This window comes from Ochlerotatus camptorhynchus, unplaced genomic scaffold (genome assembly GCF_037179485.1).
Source record: "Ochlerotatus camptorhynchus isolate MF236.1 unplaced genomic scaffold, CSIRO-AGI_Acam_v1.1 ptg000975l, whole genome shotgun sequence".
Lineage (NCBI taxonomy): Eukaryota > Metazoa > Arthropoda > Insecta > Diptera > Culicidae > Ochlerotatus > Ochlerotatus camptorhynchus.
The window spans coordinates 92,501-105,000 of record NW_027041409.1 but is presented as its reverse complement, the minus strand read 5'-3'; the positions used below and the strand labels follow the sequence as shown (position 1 = coordinate 105,000).

At 35.5% G+C, this 12,500-nt stretch overlaps 1 protein-coding gene across 1 annotated transcript in view; it reads left to right on the top strand.

Annotated features, from left to right (window-relative positions):
* LOC135715636 (uncharacterized) overlaps positions 1–12,500 on the top strand; it is a gene marked incomplete at its 5' end in the record, with an annotated part of 38,123 nt that overhangs the window by 13,657 nt on the left and 11,966 nt on the right. The window contains one exon of the mRNA XM_065238809.1: positions 270–685. Coding sequence (XP_065094881.1) covers positions 270–685 — 416 coding nt within the window. The remainder of the gene's footprint in view (positions 1–269; positions 686–12,500) is intronic.

The following is a 12,500-nucleotide window of genomic DNA, read 5'->3' as shown; positions in this document are numbered from 1 at the left end:
ACCACTTGTCGTTATAAATGTCGTTATACTTAATATTCACTGTTGTAAGTGTGTGTAGGCATACAAAAAAAAAACAAATTAAAATTATTATTCAATAAAAATTCACCTTGCAAATCACTTCATAAAGGAATGAAAAACAATCGAACGCTTTATACCAACCATCGAACGGAAACTGTAAGCTTTTTCAATGGTGTTGAGGATTTTTTGTAGAAACAATTCTAAATGATATTATTTAATTTGAAAATTTGAAAGGTTACAGTTTCATAAAGCTGTGATGTTGAAGAAAAACGCAAGCAAAAACTAAATGTTGCCCTTGAACACATACAAACACGCATACATCTGATATCTGAAATACCCTTCCGCTATACTGATCCTCATTTTTACTTCCATTATTCAGTTTCTGTATCTGCAGGTCCCTCAACACCTAGCGGCCCGGGTGGTGGTGAAGCGACGATAATCCATAGTGAAGTGATAGTAACAGGAACTCATCAGCAGCAACCACAACCGCCAATAGACGATCAGCCCTGTGATCTGAGATTACTGACACCTAATTATCTGCGCGAATTTGCTGCCGAATCATCGGCACAGCAACGAGATTTGATTGCGGCAGCGGCTGCTGCAGCTGCAGCAGTAGCCAATGCTGGCGGTACTAGCAGTAGTCCCCTGCCTGTACCCATTTTCAAAGGTATCAACATAACAACGCCTCCAACAGTGCCTTCCTCGATCGGTGGTGCGTATACATGTTCGAGGTGTGGAAACTCCTATGCGCGCCCGCATAGTCTAAATCGACACATTCGCTTTGAGTGCGGCGTTGAGCCCAAGTTCGAGTGTCCAGTATGTCACAAGAAGTCGAAACACAAGCATAACTTAGTCTTACATATGCGCACACACCAGCATCGATGATTAGTTATCCTGGTAGCGGTCGGCAGCAACTGAGACGCCCCTCCTATAAAACATTTGCGGAATCAATAACGAACAACACTCTCGCTCGAGTGGAGTGTCCCGTCAAGTTTTTAAGCGAAAGATCTTCAGATGATCGCTTTTCTATCTTTTTTTGTTTCTTAAACTTATTAACATGTTAACTTTTCTTTGTTTTCTCTTATCGTTAAAACAGCTTAATTTGTTATCCTTACTATTTCTATTGATTCATTCTTATTATGGCCTTTTCAAACTTATTTGAGTTTTGAAAGTACCAATACATATATTTATACACCAACATAGTCAAAAGTTACCAAATCATGAAATCAGAATTGGCAGTTCACAACACACGTACATGCACACAAAGTGGAAGTAAATAGTCCATCGTTGAGTTTAATAAAATTAAACCAATGATCTAATTTCGCAAAATTAAAAAAATGTTAAACAAAAACAATACTGCAGTGCAGTTGGTAGTGGTAGCTGATAGAATAATTGATGTCCGTGAGATGAGCAGGAGGTAAATCCAAAAGTGAGGATGTCGAAATAGAAACATAAATAATACAACGAACGTTAATCCAATTAATGTTCACTATTATAAACATAACACTGGACATAGTCGATATTCTTTTTGGAAGTTAGGGAAAAGTGTAACAGTTATAAGGGTCAAAAGATGGATTTAAATAATATTTATATATCATTAAAAGTGATAGGCGTTACAAGGACAAACGAAACATATTTGAAGGATGTAATCATGAATATTTCTTGTTAAAGCTTTTAATTTCTTAGTAAGGATAAGGTTGGTCAGTTACTTAACATTCTTTAAATTTCAAACATTCTATACTCATGCGGCAGCTGAATTATTTTGGTAAATTTGAACTTTGGACAATTTTAGTTACCATTTTCATACTAATTCATTACTAGTAGATTTGTGTTTATAGTTTTAGATTATTTCTCTTAATTTTAATTTCAGTTTAAGCTTATATCTTCGGTTATGAATTGGCGTCGGATGTATAAGTAAAGGAAAAAAACCCAAGAGCATTTTGTCGTCTAGAATCATAACGACAATGATACTGATTGCAAATTGAGAGAGCAAGCGGGCAAGAGATGCAAAGCATAAGAGCAAAATGTGCAAACCAAAAACGTTGCCCTTTTGCAGCCATCAAAATAATACAAATTTCAAAATTTCACTTGGTATAGTATGGACGAGAAATTGTAAAGTGCTTTTATTTATCAAACTTATTACACTAACGTACCTCCACTATAGGTACTTTTACCCTACGTGTTTTTAGGACCTCGATACTACATATAAAAACACGAGTTTTCCTGTTAAAAATCGTATAGATTAAATTAAAAAATAACTTCCAAACGATTGATCATTCACCCTCTGCGCTAAAGATAATTGCTTAAAACAGTAAAAAAGAAAGTTTTGAATGAAAGATACTTTATGCCAAGTACATGCATCATTTCGGCTTAATAGTTACATGATAGAATAATGAGGCCTAGTCTGCGCCGCGAGTGAGGTGAGGTGACTCGCTGTAACTAGTGAGGTAACAATAGTCACCGTTATTGAGGTGATTCTCTATTTGATTTGCACGGAGAGTCACCTCACTCGCGGTGATTTTTGTTACATCACTATTGACAGCGTGTTACCTCACCTCACGCGCGGCGCAGAATAAGGGGGAATAGCATAATAGCATTATTATATCGCTTTCATAGACAAAATTGAGCAATGTATGTTCTTTGTCAGACATGTGCCAACAGTATATAAGCAATTATTTTTAGTACAAGAGTCTAATGCGGTGCTATATGCACAATATCTAAGACACTTAAGAAATTTACATAATTATGATAGTTTGTATGATGGCCGCAAGTGGACAACTGGTTTTGGCTTATGGAAAAGGCATTATCTTCAATGTAGTGAGCATTTCCGTATCGTGGGGAAATATTGGAAATATAAAAAAAAAACATTGCAGTGCAATATGAAGTAAGATTTTACTATATCAGTTTGGGTTTTCATGTGGTAAGAGTACCTATCTCCGAAGCAATAGCACTGTACTGCTGGTGGAAGTATATCTGTCACTCGTTATTTGTGCGTTACACTTAGTTCATTTTTATTTATTTTCCGTCATTTCAAATCGCCTCGCCTCACAAAACCGCCTTACTATGGCGACAACTTTATTCTGTTCGATTGAGTGCTTAATTTACAATATTGTTCAACAACAACAAACACAGAAACGCATTGAACAAACTAGGATGTTGATGTGTATTTTTATGATAGCGAGTTGCGGTCATAAAACAGTACATGAATATATATCGAAAATATAACAATATTGATGAAGGTTTTGTGGATGCCATTGGGAGAATTTAGTTTATTCTGAAATAATAAATAAATTGAATAAACAAAATTCTCCCAATGGCATCCACAAAACCTTCATCAAACATTTTGTAGATATTTTATGCACGGAAAGATTTATCCTAAGTTTTTTGACAGTTCAGAGACTTTGTATACCAAGTGTAAGAATTGATTATCGGACGAGAAATAAACGCGACCGTCTTGTTCGATTTATACTATCGGTACAGCTGAAAACCGAAATAACCCATTAGCGACAATTGATTTTACTTTCGTTCTGTAAGTTAAACAAGTATCGGAAGTAGTGCGGCGTCATCGCACAATGATGCGTTATACAGCGCACTCTTTCCGACACTATGTTTAACGTACAGAATGAGAAAAAAAAATCGATTGTCGCTAGTGGGTTATTCCGGTTTTAGTATAAAAATTCTCATGTAGAATTTCCTTCAGCTGTAAGGTTTCAATTCTGACACTGTTTACAATAAATCCTAGTCTGACGGCGGTTTTAACGCGCAGGTGAAGATAGCCACCATGTAAAAACGTATTAAAAATTGTCCGCGTGAAATAAACAAATGCTAACTGTCAAGTTCATGTGGTTTAAAGTAATATTTGTGAATCTGTGATATAAAGTAGCCGACAGTTTAGCAGTGCTTGAATAAGTAGTAAAAGTAAGATAGCCACCAATTTTGGATTTATCACGCAATGTGCGATACAAACACTCATAGCGAAACCACCAAAAGAGGTCCAAGTCCATGTAAATAAGCTCTCTGAACCGTCAAAGCTGTGGTGCTGACGTCATCGTGCACATAGGTCATTCCACTGGTTGTGTAATTTTACGTTGTACGATGCACAGAAAATTTGCAAACAAATTAACATACATGGATGTAATATTGTATCTGCTTTTTGTTATTATACCTACATACATTTTTCATACGTCAGCATGAATAACGTTGATCGATATTAATTTTTGTTTGCTTTGTTGGGCTGCTAATAATATTCGATCCACAATCCTCAAATGTCTGGCTGTCACTGAATTGATGAAGTCCGAAGCTAATTGTTAATAATCCCCGCTAAACTTTATTTGAAATGGTTACGAAACTTTACATGAACGTTTATGCGATAAAGTTTTAACCTTATGTATTATGGCTTTAAGAACAAGACCTTACAAATAACTGGTTGTTAAGAACCATTAAACCTCGCATTAAACCATAAGTAAAAAGGTTCTGATATAGTTTTCTTTCCGAAAATGTATGGAATAAACAACTATTTTGAATGGTAATGGTTCTTAACAACCTTTCATTTTTAAGGTCCACTTCAAAAAACCATAATACATAAGGTTAAAATTTTATCACCCAAAAGTTCATGTAAAGTTTCATAACCATTTCGGGTAAAGTTTAGCAGGGATTATAAACGATTTTTTAACCATTTTTGGTAAGGTCAAGTTAAGGTTCGCGTTTATGCGGGTGGCCATTTGACATATTTTATATACTATATATGTAAATAAAATGTTATCCTCCTTGCAGCAGCACACATTCTATTGATGTACTAAATTCATCAGCTTTTCGACATTTATTGTAAATCGTATCCCATAAACTTGTTTTCCTCGAATAGAATGTTTCTTCGAGCGAAACCATCTCGAATTTTGTTTCTATACATTTTTGAAATTTGAAAGAGCTTTGAATTTTGGAACTAAATAGAAGATGTAAAATATAACTAAACAATGAAAATAACGGCGGGATAGAATAGGAATTTGCTATATAAATTTAAAGTAAGCGTGTGAGTTAAAAAAATAACGTGTTGGTGTTCTTTAAACAAGATTAAACATTATTACCAGCATATCACCATTCAAGAAGTATATTTTTTTCTTTTTTACCTTTTAACGTAATGTCTGGATCCACGTTTAGAAAACTTATATGATACAAAACAACTGAAATATTCCGCCTATGGTCTGCTTTTTGTCGGTTTAGCGGTTCTTAGTCAATGAGCCCACTGAAGTGGTGAAGGTGTGGCATGTCACCACATCATGTCGACTAGCATGTCACCACATCATGTCGACGTTCGCCACACGCCACACGACTTCGACATAATGTTTTGACATGTTGTACGATGCCATAGACTTCTCTGACGTTTGTGAATTTTACAAGTTTAATGCAGAACTTTGGGTAAATTCAAAGGTTTTCTTGCACTAATACTTATAATTTACTCAAAGTTCTGCACTAAACTTGTGCATCTCACAAACGTCAGAGAAGTCTATATTGGCTCCATATCAGTGGACGCCTGGCCTTATGCCTCTGAATTACCAGATCAAAACAAAGAGACAAAATAACGAAAATAACGAAAACTTATTAAAATTTTAAGATACGTGATCCGTAATGTCTTACTTTGAGGAAACTAAAGGCCAGCAAACAAAGCCCAAATAATATTGCAATAAAATACAAGTCCGAAATTGTTTTGGAGTTTTTGGTTCATTCCGGCAAATTAGTCTTGTAGCCGTGGAATTAAATTTACCACCAACAGATATGTAAAACATTTTACTAGACGATTTTATTTAGCTATTTTTTCAAGTCAAGCATGATATTTGACTGGAGAGTTATCAAAACATCGCTTAAAGCAACCAATACCATAATTTTAGTAAGGCCAACAGGCTTGTGTCATTCCTTAAAATGAACTATATCAGCAATATCATGAGACATATATGCACCCACCAGCAGTAGTAGTAGGTAGGACCAACTAGCAGTCACAAATTGTAGGGAAGTACGAGTTGACTGCACATGTAGATACAAAGAGAAACAGTTTAATATACGGTGTTTCGTGAAACTTTATAGTCTCATTCTCAGCTGTTTCTCTTATCATATAAAATATGTGAGCTGGCGGATAAACGTATAGAAATTTATTTATTAAAATTACGCAAAAATTAAAATCAATTGGATTGTGATATAAAAAGTATAGTCGTTCTATTTAACTCGCGAAGAAACTATGTGAACTATGTTGTTAATATAAATGAGAAAATCACAGGATAACAGATGACATATTTTTAATGTGTTATAAATAGCTTAATTTTAAAAATTTAAGCAAGGTTAATTGGTAACAAGAGTATCGCGCAATTATGGACAGTATAACATGACGTTTACCTATTCAATGCTGAAGCTGCATTTTTGAACATTTTTATTCATTCTGTTAACTCTAGGTTTTTTTTTAAATAATAATGTTCATTTATGCAGTCAATGCACGTTCGAAGAGTAAATTTAACTAACACTTAACTGTTCATAACAAGACACAATTCAAAATAAGATGAATGTACAGTAATATGCAAACGAAAGGCAGCAAACGAAAATGAAGTAACAGCAAGTAAAGTGTAGCAGTAGTAATAAATTGTACAAAAATCGCATATCGAAAAGATCAAACATAGAAATGTTTCAGTTATGGTATATGTTCCAATGAGGGCGAGATATTTCGCATAAGAACGTAACGAACAAACACACACACGCACACGCACACGCACACGCACACGCACACGCACACGCACACGCACACGCACAAGCACACGCACACACACACGCACACACGCACACACAGACACGCACACACACACACACACACACACACACACACACACACACACACACACACACACACACACACACACACACACACACACACACACACACACACACACACACACACACACACACACACTCACACACTCACACACACACTGCCGTACATTTTTATGCGAAACACTTTCTACTACCATGGCCATAGCTGGAAAACATCAACTATGTACGAACCAGAGAAATACTTCTACAAACAAGCAAACACGAAACATGTCTGGTACCCTATTACCGGGCCGGCACCACGCGATATATCACTCTGCATACTCAACACTTACCTACTGCAAACATCTCCCGAAAATCGGAATAACATAAAAAATCCATGAGTGTTATTATCGCGTAAAGGATCGTGTTGGCACCGTATCAAAATCAATGTTTTCTTTTGTTTTTTGTTTGTTTAAAGTATCAGCTTACTAACTACTTTACTAACTAAAGCAATGAAAATGAAATAAAATTATATGATCAGGACTGTTAATTTATTAACCACTTTGAGTTCAGACTCATTTTTATGTCATAAGTATACATTGCACTCGTCAGGAAAAGAAAGATGTTTTTCATTGGCCGTTGACCTCATTGACATACTAATTTTTACAGCCATCTTGAAAAACGTCATAATAATGTAGATTTCAAAATTTTGCAGGAGTGGTATGGGAGTGAAATCTTAAAATGCTTCTATTTCTCAAATAAGTATGTTTATTCGATGGGTGTTAAAATCTGAAGGGCTACTCTATATATTTTTGTTTTACTTTATTAAAATAAGTTTCTGCCGTAGCTACTAAATAGATGTATTACATTAAATATTCAGAATATTTAAGAATATTTACTGAAAGTGGCTAATACCCCGTTCACATTACAGCCTATATCACGTGATATACGCTGTCTTGCAATGAGCACTCATACATCAAATATTCGCTGTTATGTAAACGGGGTATAAGATAGGTAGATTTTAACTTTTTATTACCCATAGCAACAATAAAAGTTATTAAAAGTACTTAATTCGAAAAGTAGAAGCGCTTTATTACTTTTTATTACCTCCACGCAAAATTTTAGAGTTTACATCATTATGACGTTTTTCAAGATGGCAATGTTTTTTAGGTCTATGTGAAACGTCATCTCAAAATCATTTCATGGGAATTGATTAATTTAGATGGACATGGTTTGAACTCTCCACAGCATGCTTTTCGCGCTACTGTATATGGACGATCAAATGTAAAATACTGTGGTTGCCATAGCACAGTTCTATCAAAACATCAGCATTTTAATTAATCCATTGCGTCGTAAATATGAAACTTGTATTTTCAAAAACGATTCTGAGTTTTAAAAACTAATCACTTCGTCTGTACAGCCCTTAAAAGTTCCGCTGTGATTGTGATGCATTCATGAAATTCTGTATTTAGGCCTGTTAGGTATTCTATAATTAGGCCTATTGCCATTGCTGCCGGTAACCGCAAGTCAGTCCCATCTACATTTTTATCAGTGTTGAGCTAGCCTAATTATTAGGTTTATCTTTTTATGCATTTTGAGCTGTGATGTTGACAGCCAACGCCAAGTCAAATTGTCCCAGAGCAAAAAGTAAACGCAAGTCCAAAAAAAAAAAGATTATTTCATTAAATAAACTATAAAAAAAACATTACAGCTATGGTTTTAGGCTTGTTTCTAAACAAAAGAATGTTATACAACATATAGCATCATGAGATTTGAACTTAAGACAGATTCTCTCCACGTCCCCTAGGGTAATCCGGAAATTGCCTGAGTGTGTCCAATGTGATTCTTACGGCCCTCAATATGACCGCCAATGGTTATATTTTTGAATTATCATTTGATTTGATGTCTCGCATGATGGATTTTGATTTAACCCTTAAATGCATGATTTTTTTCTTGTGAATATATTGCGCTTGCTATTAAAATGTTGTTTTACCATGTTTAAAGACAAACAGGTATGTTGCCAAATGGCAACACGGCAACACTATGCATTTAAGGGTTAAGACCTGTTACTGCCCATAAAAGCATAATTGTCCCATCTTTGCTGGATTACCTATTCATATGGAACAGTTATGGGCAGTAAACTCGTCGGAAAATGTTCCAGCCTAAAGTAAAACAGTATCGTCATGGAGTTGTGACTGAACTGCGATTGTTTTTTCTCATTGATGTACAAAGTAATCGCAAGCAGTGTTCGGAAAATCATTCTCAAATCTCATTAATTGAGTCTTCCGAAGAATTAAACTCGCGTGCGAATCTGGCAAACAAATCTCACGCTTGAGATTCTATTCCATTTTCATGCACTCACACTCACGACGTTAAACAATCATTCCAGCTCGAAACTCATAAAAACCGCTCAAACGTCAGTTGATAAGTTGTGTTAGTTTTCCATCCACTAATACAAAAAAAAAACAACAGTAATAATAATTAATATCGTCAAATAAAGCAATGAAGTTTTGAACCTGAAAACTTATCGGTTATTTTTGGGCAGATGAATTTTGCAAGGCAAAACTCTGAGGCGAATACACTCACGAATGCGATTTCAGTTGTTGAGTTTTGCGATCCCTTTCAAATTTTAAACATAAAATAAAATTTCATGTTATCCTATCCTATATGTTATATGCAGTCTATTACATTGCACGTTTATTTTCTAAATTATCCCCCCGAAATAAGTGTAAAATGTGAAAACTTGCAAAATCTTTGGACGCCGTTTCCTCATTTCCAGTTTTTTACAGATGTAACTGAGTTGCGGTTATGGGCAATACCTATAGTACAATATTTGGAGATTGTTATAACGCGATTGTACTATTTTGCAGAAAACACTTATTTTCAATATAACTACCGTTAAATCTGTTTCAGTATAGTTGACTATGAATGCAAACAAATTTACTATTCTGGTACAACTATGCTTGCTCAAAAGGCATAGTAATTTTAATAGAAACAAAAAGTCATTTCAAATTAAATTTTTTTCTGTAAAAACTTATTGGTGGCGATTGAGGGTATTGAGGGCATTTATTATTTTTGTTTTGGTTATTCTGACCATCATAAAATACCAGTGAAATAAATTATTGGGATTTCAATTAATCAGTTTATTCTTGCTCAGTACTCATTGCCTTGAACAAATATTGAAAACAGCTCGAAACTTTGATTTTTATATCGAAATTCCAAAACTTGTTCGTTGATCTTAATGAGCCCTTTGCCCCATTGAAGCAATTTTGGGGTAATCCGTTTTCAACTTTGCCGATAATATTGCGCATTTCACATTAAATTGGACTAATAAGCGCGCTTTCACTTATTAAAAAGTGTGATAAAATTGCAAGTTTACGTCTAATCGTCTTGGTGTCTTGGGTGCACTTATTCCTTATGATGCAAGCATCGAAACGATTTGACGGAAACGTGGATTTTTATCACACTTTTTGCATTTTTGGGACAGTCCAGTATCAGATGCAATCAGCAATATCATAATTGATTTTGATCTTTGAATAAAAATTACAAGCTGAACATTGCATTAGGTCCTAAGTAATATTGACCGTTCTCTTCATCGACTTTCTCTTTCGTTAATAACTTGAGCACATAACCGTTTCTTGTTATGTTTGTCGTATTAGATGCTAAATAAAAGCTTCTTTAATCGATATGTACACCGAAAAAAGTTTTTATGTAGCTTCCATTGGAAACGCACATGATTTTCATCCATAATCAAAATTAATGGAATTCATCTGAATTTCACATAACATTTTTATGCGATTACATTAATTTTACATGATTTTGCATATAAATTTCATCGGCCTTTTAATATTTTTGTGATTTTGTGGTGGGATTTGCTGCTATGTGATCACATGAAAGCTATGTGAAATTCATATGGATTTCATCCATTAGTTATGTGATAATTTTTTTTGAGTGTATGCTGAAAATACCTAGGAATGTCTTTCTTCTTTTTCTTCCCTTTATTTAACGTCGGTTTCTTTCAGCAATTTAGTGCCAATCACCCACCGACGAACATCGATTGCCATCCATATCCATTGACGGCAATCGAATGTGCAGGAAGGCAGCTTCCCCACCTGCGTAGAAAATTGCACGCATGGACCGGGACCGACGGCTGTACCAACAATCAATACGAAACTAACGATTTTAAATTGGCTCACCACTTTAGTAGCCTATTGGTCCCAAGCAAACGATTAACGTACCCTATTCTAGTCGAAATTCTAGTACTACGCAATGTTTGTTTTGATTCGCTATGAAAGTTTGACAGATAAAATGAGGGGTTATTGGTTTTTCCTATGTTTCGAGGGGTGATTCGACAAGCTTGGGACCGAAGATAGTACCAGAGGTGAGCCAAAAAGTTGAGCACGTTTCTTCGGGACCTACTTGTCTTAGAGTTACCTCTATGGCTGTACTTCCCTTCCAAAGGAAGACGTGATCAGAGATTTTTATGCCTTAGAAAAATTCCACCGACCTCGGCTGGGATTGAACCCAGACCCATTGGGGTCATGCTTACCACTACACCACCGGCACCGGCGTGGAAATGTCTTTACATGGCCGTGGGGATACAAAGAGAAAGTCGACGAAGATAATTTGTACATGTTACTTAGGACATAATGCAATGTTCAGCTTGATTAGGTCTGCTGCACCGTCGGGTTAACCTCTCCTTTTTTACGTCTGGCGGTGGTTTGTTTACGTATATAGAAAAAAATAATTAAAAAACAAAATGTTTTTTTAGTTTTTTTTAGAGAGGAAGATTTTTAAAAGAACATTGCCGGATAACAAATCTTTTGGTGCTTTTTATTTAAAAACTCGAATCCACTTGAATCAACTAGCAGGCAAAGGTAAACAAACCACCACTGGATGTCAAACTGATAAATGCGGGTTCATCGCGTTCATTTGTGACGTCGGCGTGCAGCATCCTATACACAGCTCCTGTTTGATTGAACTTCCCTTATAAAAATAACCATAAAAGATAGCTTAACGACGTGTTCGGGATATCATGCAAACCATTCGTGGATTATATTACCCATCCGGGGTACAGTTCGTTTATGGTATTTGTTTAATAGGGTTCCCTAATAAACAGGTACCATACACTAACAATATCATAGATAGTATGAGTATACCACATAAAGTTGGGATGATATCCCGAATTGGCGGTTAGGCGCTTCTTATGGTTATTGTTTATGCGGGTTGTCCGCATTTCCTCAGGTTTTCTGTCAAACCTATCTCGATCAAACACGAGATTGTTCGACTTGCTTATCTCAATAAACACCCATTTGATTCGATTTTCATTTTGTTTTTTTGCGGTGAAATGCCTATAAAACACCGTTTCATCTTGGTCTTCTCTGAAATTCTCGTAGCCATTCGTCAAAATTTCAATCGATTTCAACCTGGTAGAACCAACGTATTGATACCACAAACGAAGTGACAGACGAATAACTGGCGAAGAAATCAATTAAAATAATGTGGTTCGATGTAATAGAATTTTCTTAGAAGCTTGTGCCATCAGCCACCATATGGGCTAGTATTTTTGTTTTGATTTGAACAAAATTGATTTTGTGTGCAATGATCTTTGACAGTGTCCAAAGAGTGTCTCATTTGTCATTTTTTATGTATTTCATTTATTCCCCCCCCCCCCCCTTAGAGTTACCTCTATGGTA